The sequence below is a fragment of the Pygocentrus nattereri genome, chromosome 11, assembly GCF_015220715.1.
Source record: "Pygocentrus nattereri isolate fPygNat1 chromosome 11, fPygNat1.pri, whole genome shotgun sequence".
Lineage (NCBI taxonomy): Eukaryota > Metazoa > Chordata > Actinopteri > Characiformes > Serrasalmidae > Pygocentrus > Pygocentrus nattereri.
Window position 1 is genome coordinate 24,103,607 of NC_051221.1, and position 16,982 is coordinate 24,120,588.

At 40.8% G+C, this 16,982-nt stretch overlaps 1 protein-coding gene across 1 annotated transcript in view; it reads left to right on the top strand.

The window, feature by feature from the left end:
* The window catches only part of LOC108428734 (ankyrin repeat domain-containing protein SOWAHC), a 59,268-nt gene extending 50,682 nt beyond the window's left edge, over positions 1-8,586 (top strand). Inside the window, exons 13-16 of the mRNA XM_037542328.1 lie at positions 584-656; positions 6,865-6,897; positions 7,738-7,833; positions 7,995-8,586. Of these exons, the coding sequence (XP_037398225.1) occupies positions 584-656; positions 6,865-6,897; positions 7,738-7,833; positions 7,995-8,173 (381 nt within the window). The 3' untranslated portion in view covers positions 8,174-8,586. The remainder of the gene's footprint in view (positions 1-583; positions 657-6,864; positions 6,898-7,737; positions 7,834-7,994) is intronic.
* Positions 8,587-16,982: the final 8,396 nt, after the last annotated feature.

The window sequence follows — 16,982 nt, forward strand, 5'->3', positions numbered from 1 at the left end:
TGTGGAGTGTTAATGTGCAGTCAGAGGCACTGCTGTCCTCTAAGCACCCAGCCACTTCAGTGCAGCCATCACTGTAGTGGAACCGAACCCCACTGACTTTCTCTCTATGAGGCCTCCTCTGCCCAAACATGACTATCACTCACTTCTCCTCACTGTATACGCCAAAAACCATCTCCTCTCACTTGTGGAGTGCTTTGCTGAGAGCGTGTGGAGAGTGAGTGAGTGACAGGAGCTCTGTTAGGGGGCTGGACAGTGTTAATGTGCAGGCCTGCAAATGACAGGCATGCTGTAGCGTCTCCCGCAGCACAAACGAGGAGTGGCCGCTGCACACAGCAGTGTGTGAAATGATGTCCAGCTGCTTTTTAATATCACAATCGACTGACAGACACAACGGGGCAGTGAGCGTGGCTGTCAGTTAACTCCCTGCCATAACGCACAGACGTGTGTTCGTGTATATTCCATATGAACTAGCCGGCTGCCTATGCAGAATCAGGATGATGACTAAGATGTTTTGTTTGTTGTTTGCCTGTTTGTTTATTTGTTTGTTGTGTGTGTGTTTGTGTGCACGCATATGTGTTAACAGGGGTACACACCGCTTCATCTGGCCTCTCTGCATGGACATGCCCACATTATTCAGCTCTTGATTCATAACTATAGTAAGTCATTGCTACGCTATTATAATTCAGTATTACATTGTACATCACTAACACATCTCTACTGTTACTCCAGGGTTTTTTGGACTAGTGCCAAAGGAGAACAACTTTTAGTTCTCTTAACCTTTTTTTGAACTGTTTTTAAATGTGTATCTGTAACAATCCAACAGAAACCTGACATGTGCAGATAAAACCAATAAGATTGGGTTTATTATCACGGGAAGTAATCGTAGTCAAATAAAAAGCGTGGGTCAGAACCAGAAGGTGAAGCAGGATCACAATAGTGATCATCACACAAGGCGAACAAAACAAAAGGGCAAGGCTGAAGACGTAGTCAAAAGGCAGGCAATAAGGTCCAAAATGCACAGAGCAAAAGTCCAAGACAACGGTATAAAAAGGGATAAGCAAAAATGGAGAGTGAGAAAACAGGCAATATGTCAATAAACATCAAACACATTCAGTACAACCCCTCAATGCATTCACAGAGAAGCAATACCTCACGCTAAGTCTAAAGCCCAGGCTTATAAACTATCTAGTTACAACATGTGACAAACATACACAGGCGACATTCCTTAGTAATCAGGGGACTGTGACCACTGGTAGGTCGGCACCTGATTGTCAGAAATCATGTGATCCCCATCAGTATTGTCGGTATTGTAGTCATTATCATAGTCCAAGGCAGAAGGAGGCTGAGAAGTCACCTGACCTCCAAAAGGAGTCTGGGTAATGCAGTCTGGTTCCATCTGAGAGTTCGGGCAAGGCATGACAGTATCTGGTAGACCTACCTTAGATGCAGAGCTAAATATGAAAACTATAAAATGTGAAATTACATGTAAAATGTAAAATTGTATGTAAAATGGTTGACTTAAGATGGACTTTTACAGTGTACATCCAAGTCCTAAACCATTTAGAAACCTTTATTTTTAGCAATATATTCTCCCAGAAATGTCCAAATATCTGAATAAACTCCATATTCCGATGCTCTTTTCTCTTCTGTATGACGCTATGAAACCAGCGGCGTGTGTGAATGGGACACTATTTGATGTCAGTTGCATGCCTCACTGACCACAGTCCTCACCTACATGGTGGCATAATGAATAATCTAGAATAATGAACAAGTTCAAGGAAAAAAAACCTGAGAAAAGCTGAGTCCTGCTCTGTCCCCCTTACTATGAGCTAGCTTTCATCCCCACTAATGAAGCAAACCACAGAGTGTGTCAATAGAGCAATTCATTAGAGCAGTCCCTCGAGATTCATTGACTGGACCGTGTGTGTGTGCAGGCGTATGTGCACTATGGTGTGTGTGTTTGTAAAAGCCCCTAACTCAGAATGGACGCCCATATGTTGTGTGTTAGGGAGCCACCCAACTCTGTTGTGTTTGTAATTCACTAACACATATGGCCCAGGTCACTATTAGCGCACACCTTCTCTGTACACACAACAGAGTTTCCATATGGTGCGTGGAAATGGATACTCCATGGTCTGCCTCCATCACCTACTGCTCTACTGGATCCTGCAGAGAGAGAGAGAGAGAGCACAATACATTTTTGCACTTATTTAAAGGAATATTCCAGCATTTTTCAACCTCATCTTGATGTACCCCATACAGTCAATCACCATGGACAATAGTGGTTTCCTGTACCTGGAAAAGAAAGAGACCTACAACATGCTTATAACAGAAGTGTGGTTTCATATATTATAACAGAAGTTGCTATAGCAGCTGCTCATTTGGCCTCTATTATAAGTATTTCACATCAGGGGGTTTTCTGTTCTTTTCTTAGTGCAGGGAAGCACATTACAGTTGCCATCTATGGTAAGGGTATTTATCTAAAACTTCCAAAGATCCAGTTACATCAAAGCTCTTCCTTACAAAGGCCCAGAGAAAGAAACTAACACAAAAAAACACAAACAATGGTTACCTTTATTTGCTTAACTATTATTGATTAGTAATATCAACTAATAACATAAGGCACATAAAATATATTTTGATAAATGGTTTTGGCTTAATTTTATAGCCATTGACTATTGTTTGTAAAAAAAAGTAAATAATAAAAATAAAGAAAAATCTTTTTGAAAGAAAAAACTCACAGTATGTGTAAAGGAAGAAGGAAGAATCTTTTCATAAGGTAAAATAAATAAAGCAAAGTAAAAAATACATTTGAATTAAAATAAACTATAATAAAAGCTATTGTTAATGAGCATTTCACACTCTTGCACTGACAGGGGATGGGTGAGCACTCTGGTGGACCCTTCATATTGTTATTTTATTCATCCTCAGGGCTGGATTTTGTGTGTAGGTTAATGAAAAGTGGTTTGTTTCACAGTGGTGCTTAATGTTTACACTTTTAACTAGCACCACAGACTTTGAACAGATAAGAAACATCTGTTTTGAACTTCAAACATGGAGAAAAACTCACGGTTCCCTATTTATTTGTTTTTAAACACTGGCTCTATCATTGACTTTCTTTTTTTCCCCAACAAGCCATGTTGTCTTTTTAATACAACCAGAAAAGTTAATAAAATCTATGATCTAAAATGTTTAAAATAAAATCTATTTTATTTTTATATATACATTATTGGCTTTCTGACCTGATGTCTAGCCTTGTAGCTATAATCTTTGCTCAGATGAGCTGCCTTTTGCTAAGTCTTATATACATTCATCAAGTTGAATAAAATACAAGGCTTATAATGCAGGACTGTTACAGAAGCTGTGCTGGTTCATGTTTGTATGTGTTTCTGTTGTTTTTTTTTCATTCTTTTAATATGTTAATCAGTTTTACTATAGAATTGTTCATAAGTGCTGGGTTTGGTCTGCAGAAATACTTTGCTGGGTCATTGCATCCAGACTGTGGCACACCAAGTGGTCTATTATAATCAGTTGTATGCTACAAATACAGAGAATAGATTAGGTTGAAGAATTACTTTAAATGTGTATTCCTTTAAATGTTGTTCCTCTCTTGCTCACCTCTTCAGATTGTGTCTCAAAGAAGACCTAATGTAGAGCCTAAAATTTTTTCTTATGGGTCCTTTTAGTATCGCCACTTTTTCACTGACTGCCTCCCTTTGATTGAATATCAAATATATAGTGGAGATACAGGCAATCCACACAGATAAAACTTTAGCCAGACCCTTATCCAGTCTTCACAGTCTCGTTTTTAAAGTGCAGAATGGCATGCAAAATGACCACATTACTGCAGGGAATCCCAGTAATGCAGACAGTATGAATGTATCAAATGTCTCAGTATCTGTTTCTGTAATCTGTGATATTAGACAGGGATGCAGCAAAACACAACTAATTATCTCTCTGCCATTAATCAAGGGGAGATATCAGGAGGTCTCTTGTTGTCTCTGGATATAAATTGAGAGGCACTGTGGCACTGATTCTCAATCACAGTGATGGGTGCACTGCTGCCAGGCCTTTACCCGGGCACGACCAAACCAATGAGCCATGCCCAGCCAAGCTGGCACCACTGTGCTCTCTCTGCACAACTAACTAACTGACCAGATTGCTGACTGTTTACTGAATGACGGCTGTTATTTACAGTTTGCTGAAGCAATTAGCATCTTTCACAGTTTATTTGTCAATTAGAGAGATGACATGCACTGTTTCATTTTTAATCTAAACATTTTGCCCTCTTTTCCATTAAGTGAATGAGGTTTATATTGTCGGCTCCATTATTTGACATGGTGTAATGCTTATTTGGGATACACTGATGTATTTCTGGTTTAACTGTGGAGGTATTGTTAATCTTTACATGTGGCAGATAACCCGGAGAACAGGTTGATGTGGAGTTTTGTCACTAAGGATAAAATATAAAATGTGCAAACACAGTTATACTGTTGTACGTCACCATCCCAAGTTTTACCATCCCAAGCAGCAATTCTGAGAGAGTGTGACTGGAGAAAGCCATGCCCAAACCTAATGTGGTGGGAGATGTGTGTGTGGTGGTGAAGAAACTGAATATAGTTTAACATGGTTATGAGCTGACTGCTTGCTGTGCCTTAAGCGGTATAGTTTAACACAGTTATAGGATTACTGCTGTGCTTCTAGAAACATAAGCCTCTCTTAGCGCCACAGAGCTTAAGACCTCCTATAACTGTATTAAAGTATGTACAATTTCTCTAGACACAGCAGAAATCATATAACTCTGTTAGGCAGTTTGCAGTTTCTCAAGATACAGTGACGATTGGATGTCAATTTAAAAGCCTACACAAGTGAAGCTGCACAGCCAACAGTGTGCCAGTTCCTGTTTAGGCACATGTTTGGCTCACACAAAGTTTTCTGTCCATCAGTTTGGTGCCCAGTGTTATTTATTTATTTTATTTATTATTTTTTGTATTTATTTTTTGGCAGGATGCAATGACCAACCACATACACTGAAAAAAGTCTTGCATTGAGCTTACTTGATTTAAAAGTGTACATCATTCCCACATACAAATATACATGGTGAGTCAAAAGTCAGGGGAAAAAAAAAACTAAATATCTGAAAGGCTTTTAATGTTGTATTGATCTACTCATTATCAGTATGTATTAGACCAGTACCTATGATGTATGTTACTCGTTGGTCTTTCAAGTCATAGTACATAATAGGTCTAATACATAATGACGAGATCAGTCTAACATTCAGTACCTTACAGATATCTGGGTGGTCCGTGACTGTTTGACTTACCCTGGAAACCCATTTTACATTGATGTAATGTAGGACGGCACGGTGGCGTGGTGGGTAGCGCTGTCGCCTCACAGCAAGGAGGGCCTGGGTTCGATTCCCCGGCCGGGCGGCCAGGGTCCTCTCTGTGTGGAGTTTGCATGTTCTCCCCGTGTCTGCGTGGGTTTCCTCTGGGTTCTCCGGTTTCCTCCCACAGTCCAAAAACATGCAGTCAGGCTAATTGGACATGCTAAATTGCCCCTAGGTGTGAGTGACTGTCTGTGTCTGTCTGTCTGCCCTGCGATGGACTGGCGACCTGTCCAGGGTGTATCCTGCCTTCCGCCCGAAGTCTGCTGGGATAGGCTTCAGCATCCCCCCGTGACCCTGATGGAGAAGCGGCTTAGAAAATGGATGGATGGATGAATCCACAATAAGTCCCTGGTTTCTGAATTGGGGTTATTATTCATCTGAGTGTGACTATGACAACAGACAGAAAAGAAAAAGGAAAGAAGCGATTGAACAACGGTCATATCAAAAAGATTCATCTTTTTGTATCGAAATCTCACACACACACACACACACATACATAAACACATCTTCTAAGCCTCTTCTCCTTCAGGGTCGTGGGGGGAACCCTTGGGTTCCTACTGCTTATTATTCTAACCCCACACATGAGCAGATAAAGGGGAAGGGGAACATACCCATTACAAGACTAGACATTACCATTAACAGCTAGTAGATTTAAAGCATTATATTAAGCATTTTTTATGTCAGTGTAAGTAGACTACATGTAAACTACATTATTTACTATTATTCAGTGCTGTTCAGTGGCCATCACTGCACCTGTAAACCAAATGCACTGGTATTATCACAAGTCAAAGAGACCTGCCATTCATGCAGATCCATTTAGTGCACAGACCAGACCCATCTGCATTAAAGCAGTATCAATAACCACAGAATGGTCTATTTATAAAACCCCAATCTGTTGTCACTCATTTAAAAAAGGCATAACAGGCTGTTGACACTCTACTTGAAAATAGGCATGCGATGACCTTTACTGCTAACTCTCATTCTTATCCCCTTTTTCTTTTTTTCTTTCTCTCTCTTTTGGTTGTGTGCCCTCTTTTCAAATGCACAATCCCCACCCTTTCCCATTCAGTGTTATCTCAAATAATTAGCCCTCCATTTCTGCCGGGGTCCCTGGAGGCCCAGCGCCACTTAAAAGGCCGCTCGGTATGGCCAGGCCAGGAGGGAGTTCAGATCAGCGCGCAGTCGCCCAATACTCAGCCTCTAATTAACCACCCAGGTATTAGAGCTGCGCCCAGATCAGCCTGAGTCCATATGGCTGGAACGCCGCCACTGTGATTATCACCGATGGACACAGAGAGAGGGAGGTGGGGAGGGTGGTGGTGGGTCTCTCTCCTAGCACAAAGCCAGAGTATATTATTTTTAATGACTCCCCAATGGTACAGATGACGGTGCATTTGTTATTTTAAAGTAGAAGCCTTTGTGTTCCATATGCCCTTGACCTCTCTTTAACATGTACTTGCCCTCTGCTGCTATAGGAAAGTCGTTACAGCAGGAGGGAAAAAGCGAAGGTGAGAAAGCAAGAGCTAGAGTATACGGACTATATATATTTTATGCCTGCACAGAACAGCCATACAATAATATACTTTCAGTAAGTCCATTTAATCCAAAGTGTATTTAAGCAAGAACACAGATAGTACTGCTTCTTCAGGTGCACACCCACATCAGTGATCCCTCTGTCAACATTAAATCAATGCACGCACTGTTTGGAGTACATATTTCCTCGCTACCCCCAGGAACAGGATCTCAGTGAACTGAAACAAATCTACCCACTAATTCATACGAGTGCTATTGGAGAAGTGACAGTGAATCGTTATAGTAAATGTGTTTATGTAGAAGAGGAAAAAACCCCAGATTGAATCTGAAACCCCCCCGTGTTGGCGACAGCTGTATGGTAGAAGAACATTAGGAGCTCATTCATGTCTTTAATGATCCACGTAATGGCTAAATGTGTGTGCGTGTTTGTATGTATGGGAACACACCACAAAGTAATGTAGATTTCCCTAATGCACTGGGAATTAAGTAACAGCTGTCCTTCCGTCAACAAGATATGCAAAGTTAATATGCTGTGGCTTCAGTTTCTCAAAGAAGCAAATACCAATGATGATTATTTTAGAGTCCTGCTCTTTTTCCCTATCACCTCCTAAATGCACTAACACAATTTATTTATCATCAGAGAAAACTACAGTCAGCACTAAATTCTTAATGCAGCTTATCCTGTTCATGATGTTTTAGCTCCTTTTTTTCCCCACGAGGCCAACACTTAATATTTTTATCATGTTCACTAGTATAACCATCATAATAGAAAATCATGTCTGCCTGATGAAGCACATTTTTTTCTGTTCCATCAGATGCTAAAGTAAACATTAGAGACTACCATGGCAAGATGCCCTGTCATTACTGGAATGGAAGCATGGACGTTTTCAACACTGCTGGCTCTCAGTCAGGTGTGTAGTATCTACCTGCTCAAAACTATGAATTAACATTAACCTCTTTTGAAAGATGTAGCAGCAAATTCCAAGCATTTTCCTTTTCTTTCTCTATGAAATTATATCATGGGTAACCTGTGCTTATAAGAATTGACTAACAGCTGTGATGCTCCATTTAGGTGGGAAGTGGTCAAGAGGGAGGCGTGGTCAGCGCTATGGTCAGTTATCAGCTCTTCTGTCTCGCTCTCGAAGTCAGGGAAGCCTCAGTATAGAGCTGGAGCCTGGCTCCCTGGAGCTAACACCTCGCCTTCTCCCTCGTTCTGAAGCTAACTTTCAGGCCTTCATGGACACATTCTGAATGGATCTTGGCTTGAACCTAACACTGTTCTACATTGTGCTTTAGATAGATGAGGTTCACTTTAAATTTAGCTGACATTCTTGTCACTGTGCCATTTGGGTGGGTGATGTGATGACATAAAATCATTATTACGATAAATGATGTGATGACAAGTCATAAGTGTGTACTCAGATCTTAAAAACACTGACCAATTGCACGTTTCATTATATAGAGATTTAGATGGGCTCGCACCTGCTGTAGCCGTTTGAGTTTTCTTCCTGTCAGTAGATTGCGAGTTTAAATCCTGGATAGAGCATAATTGGCAGTGTTTAATTAGATGTAATGACACACATTATGTGTGTCATGGCCCTCATACCATCCTCATGGAGTCGGTTTCTAACCGTTTGTGCAGATACATGGACATTTGTGGCCTGCTGGAGGTCATTTTGCAGGGCTCTGGCAGTGCTCCTCCTGTTCCTCCTTGCACAAAGGTGGAGGTAGCGGTCCTGCTGCTGGGTTGTTGCCCTCCTACGGCCTCCTCCACGTCTCCTGGTGTACTGGCCTGTCTCCTGGTAGCACCTCCAGCCTCTGGACACTACGCTGACAGACACAGCAAATTTTCTTGCCACAGCTTGCATTGATGTGCCATCCTGGATGAGCTGCACTACCTGAGCCACTTGTGTAGGTTGTAGAGTCCGTCTCACGCTACCACGAGTGTGAAAGCACCACCAACATTCAAAAGTGACCAAAACATCAGCCAGAAAGCAGAAAGGTACTGAGAAGTGGTCTGTGGTCCCCACCTGCAGAACCACTCCTTTATTGAGTGTGTCTTGCTAATTGCCAATAATTTCCACCTGTTGTCTATTCCATTTGCACAACAGCTGTGAAATTGATTGTCAATCAGTGTTGCTTCCTAAGTGGACAGTTTGATTTCACAGAAGTTTGATTTACTTGGAGTTATATTGTGTTTTTTAAGTGTTCCCTTTATTTTTTTGAGCAGTGTACTAAAAGCTAGGAAAACTTGAAGTGACACATTTCTTTCTTTTCTCATCAGCAGAGGCCTCCTGTCCTTTAAAATGAATAGGATCCCAAGCTGCCGGTCTTGTTGTGATGAAGATTTTCTCACACTTTTTTGTCTTAGCACATCCATCGCTGACCCACCACCCAGGGTCTGCATTTACTGTCTGTTACCCACAAGCACCAGCTGTGGCAACATTACAGTCAGTGCTATCTGTCATTTGCCTAATCTTTAGTATATCCCAGTGGTGAACTGTCACTGTTAGAGCTAGACGCTCAATTCAGACCACAAATTTCAAATCTCAGTAAAAACTTGAGAAAAAAGAACACCTCAATGATGATACTCATTTCTAGCATCCCTATAGGATTCCTATATTTTGTAAGCAAAACGATTCAAACACTTTCAGTTCCACCTTAAACAGTGCAGCATCTACATTCTGGCACATTTAGGCATTTTACAGATGGAAAATTAGAAAACGGCAGTTCTAGATTAAATGCAGATGTTTGTAAGTAACATAAAAGACTTTATATGTTTTACTTGAAGCTTGTAGGCATATTAGCATACATTCTACATGAAGGAAAGTTCTTGTGACTTTAAAACACCCTAATCCATCACTTACATACCAGAATACCTAGACAACCCCTTAATACACAACCCAATTAGCGCAACACCAAGAAACACACAACATGGCACATTCCCCCTGTCTGCTACCTATATGGCCACAATTCTTACTGTTTGACTTAGTTTGAACTGGAGCTACAGTATTTCTCACTGAGCTATCAGCTATCACAGACCATGTCCAGCCAGTGTGCAGTGAACATAAATGGGTTAGGTCTGCAGTGGCTAGCAAGGGAAGTGTCCTCCATATGGCTTCTTAGAGTTGTTGGAAATCTCTCTGCAACTGGGAGTTCCATGTGGTTGAAGTCACATAGAGACTACTTGGAATAAGCAAATGTTTGTAAAAGTACTGAGTATTATATTGATTTTAAATTATTTAAATTAAGTTATGCACAACAGTATTTCCCAAGGTGTGCGCTTATTTTGCATCACTTAGGAGAAAGAATGCCAAACAGAATTTTTGATCAGAGCTTCCCTGTTAGAGTTGACAGTGCATTAGTAGTGGCATCTATCATTAATAGCTGTGCAGTCAGCAATTTCTGCTTGGGTGAGACATTCCCAGTGCTGTCCAAAAAACAAACACACTGGTGACAATATAATTTAGGTAGTATGAAGCCATGGTCTACTGTAAGGTCTATTTTAGGCTCTAAGCTTGGGACAACACTGGTTCAAGCACAATACAGTTGGGAAAATGTATTTATTGACTTTTTCTTTAAAAAAAAAAAAAATTCATAGCAGCTATTAGTGTGGTATTTCATTGTGACCCCAATGCCGTAACTTATGTATTACTCAGCGCTGACATGACAAATTGCTGTATGTCAAACTGACCTGCAAATCTGTCACAGTCAACAACAGCTTTATGAGCAAATATGAGTTATAGTTTCACCTCATGTCAATGTATGGTTTCAGTTATGCAGGTCTAGCATGGTTTGGCAAGATGTCTATAATGCAAAATCACTAAAATAGTCGAAAATATTAATTAACCATTTACTAAGGATACATGACACCTACGTAAGTAAACCTATACAAACTTTAGTAAAGGCTTATACCAACAACATTATATTTTAAAAACCAATGTGATAACAGGAATGCTATACTACAGTGTTCTCTACTAAGTGCAGAGAGAATATCATTGCTGTTGAGAACTTGAGTTATCTTAATCTCCAAAATGGTAACTTTACTGGAAAGGGGAAAAGTTTTAATGTAGGTTAATGTAACAGGTTTTTATTCCACACAATGGAAATGTACAAATTTCATGTAACATATATAGTTATTCTCATATGACAGTGAAGAAGCAGTTAGCTATAGACAATAACTGTTTGGATAGTTTATGAAAAAGTTGCAATGTCTTTGATTGAGTGGGCCCAGTCCAAGTGATCACTATAGTAAGTGTTGCCCTGCTCTCTTCTGCTCTATTGCTTGACCTAAGGCCTTGGTGCAGCCATATACTACTGAGTTCTTCTTTAAGCACGGAGAATGCAGAAAGGTCAAGCTTCTCTCAACCCCATTCTCCATCACTTATATCAGCCCTCACACCTGCTCTGAGCTAAGGGAGTGTTTGTTTAGGCCAAGTTTTAAATCAAACATCATCACCTCTGGCTAAACACATAGTCAAGGAGATAAGAGCTCTGGTCAGTTTTTAATAGGATGAACAAGCATCCACTAGTAGTGGTACACAAGACCCACAGCTGGATAGTTGAAAGATATTATACATCCCTCAAATACTATCATCACCTGCCAGTGAGTTTCCAATTCATTTAAGACGTTTGCTTTGCTTTGTCTTTTCAATCTTAAGAAGCTTCACTTTTTCAGCCCATTAAGTTGTATCCATACGGTGCATTTTGGGAGACAAAAGCCAGGCTAATGAACAGGAAAAGTCCTTTAATCTTCCCTCATGGCACATGTAACTGCTGTTTCGTTAAGTTACATTCTTTGTCTGTGTCATCACATTTGACGCACATAAATAACGGATTAAGTGTTATGCTCCAGTTTCACGTCTGGTGTATTATGTGTCGCTAAGGGCCTGTTTTTACTACTAAATCCTCCTTGGAGCCAAGTCAACAGCAACAATGGAGTCATCCAGGTTAACTTTTCCTTTGTGTTCCTTGTCTGCACAGCAGAATACAATACATGACTATATATCACGGCTTAACCTGCCTGAACTCTCTTTGTGTTTCTGGGACACCGTGAAGATTGATCACCTCAGCCCGGATAAAAGATCCTCTTCTCTCAATGGCCATTGGATTACTTTACAGGACAATTAGGCTTGGCCTTTGTGTGGATAATTACAGTAGAGTTTAACTGGGCCCAACCCCCCTCAGGTCATGGGGACAACCTTGACTGAGTCACACCCAGTGTGCCATTGGCTATTTTATAAGGAGACCAATGTTTTCCCTTTTTAAACATGAGACTCTACCACTCCTTACCTTTTTCATACTGTCATGAAGGAAAGGAAAGTTACATCAGGGAACAGCAGAGCATTAGCTAAATATTCAAGCTAAAAGTCTTGACTGAGTCTGACATTTCATAAACACTTGTTCCACCTGCCCTGAGTTAAACCCAGTCCATGTGAGCACAGTAGGATTATCCAGATTCCGTATTGTATAGTTGTTCCTAATTTTGTTTGTATATGGTTAACAATAATAAGTCAGTCTGTGGTTTTGAAGTCGATGATGAACAGTGTTTCTATTCCACTACAAAAAGCAGCTAAAGATAAGCTATTATCGTGTTCTGTAGCCAGAACAGGTGGGTCAACATTGTTATACTTCTTTGTAAGTGATTCTTGTCTATGGGAAAAGGCTTAATGATTGATCAAAGCTCTAATAGTGTGGCTCTAAACTAATGAGTCACACTAGCACAATAGAATACAACACTTATCCATCTCATGGAAAAAGCAGATAAATCTGACTGAAAGAGTGATTTGTAAGTTGGTGTAAAGTGGGTGGATTGCCCTAGATTTGCAGGTGTGCTTTTGTGAGTGCACAAGTGAAAGAAAAGCACACAAAGAGTAATTAAAATCCAATTCTCCATGTTTTAGCTGATTACAGAGTAAAGCCGACCGTGTTGTCGCCAGCAGGCCATTACGAAGACCTTTTTGTTTGGACTGTCAAACGACATCTACTTTGACAGTATCATGAGTTTTGCAAAGTCTGTGCCAGCACAGGAATCTTACCGGCCCATGGCTCATCATCACTGATTAAATTTCAGCCCACTGGGTGAAAAGCTTTCACTGCCACTGTTTCAAGAGGAACCCATGTGCTCTATGACTCCTTGAAGAAGAAAAAAATCAACTAAAACACATGTAATGTTCCCCTCTAATGAAAACTCTATCAGTCAGAGCTGATCCATGATTAATCCCTCTCCTTTTTATCAGTGGCATTAATCAGATCTACATAATAAAGCTGTAGCTGCACTGATAACGCTGCTTTTGATTAATGTGCTCAGATGAAGTGATAGCTGCCTGTGGTGCATTTCATTGATTTCTTAAAGTCCTGGAAAAACAGATGGATTGAAAAAAAATCCTGGATGTGTCAACACATACAGGCGCAAAAAAACAGAGTTGAAATTACTGGTGATTTATCTGTGTTGCTCTGCGCAAGGCAAAGGTTAGTCCTTTCTCACTCCTACTTTACTGGTGCTCTAGTTTTTTAGGCTAACCAGCTGCAAAGCCCAGGGCTCCAATACCTTCAGAGAGAGAGAGAGATAGGGTGAGAGAGAAGAGAGCTATCTATCTCTGTGGAGCTAAAGCATGCCAGAACGCTGCTCGAAATTGTGCCGTTGTGTGCTCTCCTGTAGTGGCAACAATCACTGCGTCAATTACACCCATGCTAAATGGCATGTTGGCTCTGCAAATATTTGCAGCAGTAAGAAAGTGGGAGTGAATCAGATGATAAGGTAGAAAAGCAAGGCCCTGTTTCCCAGAGAGAGAGAGATCAGATTCTCTGTGGGCATCGCTCCTGAAAAGAGACTGAAGCAGTAAGGAAAGAAGGGAGGAAGGAAAAAGGTGCACTGGGGAGGACAGAGGAGTGTGGACGAGGGAAGAGAGTGAAGCTTTGATAGACAGATGGGAGGATGGAGGACAGATAGGATGAAGAGGAGTCTCTGCCGGCCTCCCAAGCTGTAGTGATCTTTCAGTGTCTGCCTCTCTTATAAGCCTGATTCCATTAAGATTAAACCACACTTGACTGACAGGGCCAGCAGTGGTGAAACTGATTGTTTTCTTTGTTTTTCTCCCTTCTGGTAGGCTGCGGCTCGACAGTTTTAGCAAAGATTGCACAGGACATTAAAAACAAAAGTCTTTGTAGTTGCCGTTTAAGATGTTCAGTCAAATTTTAGAAGGGAATTCCCAGCCATCTGTGATATTAGCCATGTTGTTCTGATTCAGAAGTGGGCATGTTATTCAAAAGCCATACTTTTGTCAGGCTTTCAGCGAATGAGCGAGACTGTTCAAGTGTCTTGGTTCATTATCCCAGCGTTACTTAATCTCAGCTAGCTGAAGGTCAGCTCCACAGTGCCAGTCAAATCGCTTGGTTCCCATTGCATTCTCACTTTCACAATGTCTCCAGAGAAAGTGCAGTTATAGCACTGCATCTGTCTTCATTCACAAATCACTCTCCAAAGCCCAAACAGCTTTATGGCCCTTAATGATCATCAATTACAGAGCCCTTTCGCCTATCAAGGAGCACTTAGCCACAAAGCAGACTAAAAATTAACCCTATTGAGAAGCTTTGGGTGTAATTGGCTACTTGAATAACCATACACAAAAGGCTAGCAGGGAAGGCAACTTAGCCAAATGAGATGAATGCTGTTTACAGGCTCCTAAATACACTTCTCACTGGCAGCACAACAATGCGTTGACCTTTCAACTTTGCCATGACCCCTCTCAGTCTGTGTTAACTTCAAACCCCTGCATCCCCTCCCACAGCTGGGAGTTGTTATGATACCCAATAAAAAAGACATGCAGCCAATGGCAAGCCAGCCCATGGGCCTCACAGGCCAGCCTGTATGAAAACAGAGAATGCGACAGAAGCGTTAACTCATTAACGGTCATTGTTGAGTCAAAATGGCTGTCATGCAGACTCTGACTGAATGGGAATTGGGCTAATGACCTGAAAAGCAACTTCAAAAGGCGTTACTAAACAACTGAATGGACCCTTCCACTTCAGAGCAACTTCAATGGGTGACAAGCACAGAAAAGGTCTGAATCTTTCTAGTGGTTTAAAAAGATCATTCCCTTCTCCACAGAGTAAAGGTAAAGTTAGCATGGGCTGTTTTTTCATCCTAGCCTGATGCATATGAATGGGGGTGGAAAAGCAATTTCCCTCCTTAACAAGCAGAAAAGGACAAGAATGGGACGCCTTTTTTTTTACATTGTTTAACACTGAGAAGATCCAAACTATTAAATAATAGATGTTTAGCCAATCGGTGCATGTATACAGTTGATATGATACAGCATGAATCATAAAGCAGAGTACTACTCAATAAAAGCTGATGTTATACCACAGATATGGTTCTGACTATAAAGTTCTCAACATCTTCAGGTGTTCGAGTGCTGTGACTAATCTCTAGTTCACGGAGCAGAATGGGTAGGCAGGTTTGATGGTTGGTAAAGAATGCCTGAAGGAGGGAGGGATGGCCTGCCACTAGTGAAGACCTCACAGATGTGTCCATCTGCATGCATAAGAGTAGAGCAGGAGTTAAAAGGTCAAAATACCATATTGCCCTTAAGTAAGCTCCACTTTTCAAATGGAGATGAAACGAGACAAAACAGCATCTTCTAGATCTTCTGGTTATCCATGTTATTTTTTCATGTTTATATTCTTTACTGTACATTAACACTGTCAGAGCAAAGGTTGGTAAGTTTTTGTTGTTATTTTTATTGTATTTATATATTTGTTTTACATCATTTGATCTGTTTTATCCATTATGTGAACAGTTCATAAATCAAGACAAATTGCCCAAAATTATTTACATTACAACCTACATAAACGTATATTAAAATTGATTCCTTCTCCTGAAAAGATACCACTTTCAGAGATAGAAGGGTTTTTTTTTTCCCGACAGTTATAGATGTGAAAACATATGGGCTTAAAAAGTCATTATCACATACACACATGAATGGTGGAACAAAATTAGTCATGCTCCCTGGCCCTTCTGTAAGCATTAGGCTAATGGCTGTAGCAGATGATGCCGCAGTGGTGGTGGGTCAGTATACAGGCAGGATGAGTACCATGAAGACCCTCTGACCTCCAATGGGTGGGTGTGAACCAACAGAGCAGGACACATCCTGAGAACCACCCAAAAGAGGAACCCTGAGGGGGTTTGTGAGGGTGTGTGTGGAGTCTGTCCATACCAGACAACCCACACACAGGGGTCCTGAGGAAACTGTGTTGGTGCAGAAATCAGCATGGGGTAAAATCTCTTACTGGAAATGACTAATGAGCACCAGAGCGAATGGGTGCATCTTTAGCACTGGGGACCAATGGGAGAGCTCTGTCCTGAACCTGTGTGGGTTTGACACTGAGGCCCAGTTGAGTGTGTGATTTGACTGAAAACCTCTCTGGGGATTTGGTGTAGGAGGTTTGGGTTATCTAACAATGGTTCCCCTCTGCTCCCAGTTAGATAAGGAGGCTTCATTGGCTTTGCGGTTGTCCCGAACAGAATTGTTGAAAGGATTGAAGAAAGGCTTGTGTGTCTGTATGTTTCTTTTACCAATGTTATTTTTTCTTTGTTTTTAAGCCTTTGCTAATTGAGGATAAGGGTATGTTTAGGTTTAGGCCTTGAATTTTTTTCACATATACATAGATACATATCACAACATGATATCTCAAAAAAAGTAAGTTTATAGGAGAAGGAAAAAACTTTCTAAGTAATAAGGAATAAGTCCATTTGAATCATTTTTATTAGTGCGGTCATCATGAAATTTTGTCATGGTGAAAACAGCATTTTTCAAATTATGTAAAAAAATTAATATTGAGCAAAAAGGGAGATACAATAATGATGATATAATGCATATGGGACACATGCACACTCTTAAAAATAAGGCTTCAATAATGGTCTTTTGGAGTGAAGCCATAGAATAGATCTTCAAATCCAGATCTTGAATAGTTTTCCAATCCTGCATTTTGTACATCAGTAGATCACAAAATCCAGTATCAGACAGTGGATTAAAAGTCCAGATTTGAAGACCTCTGC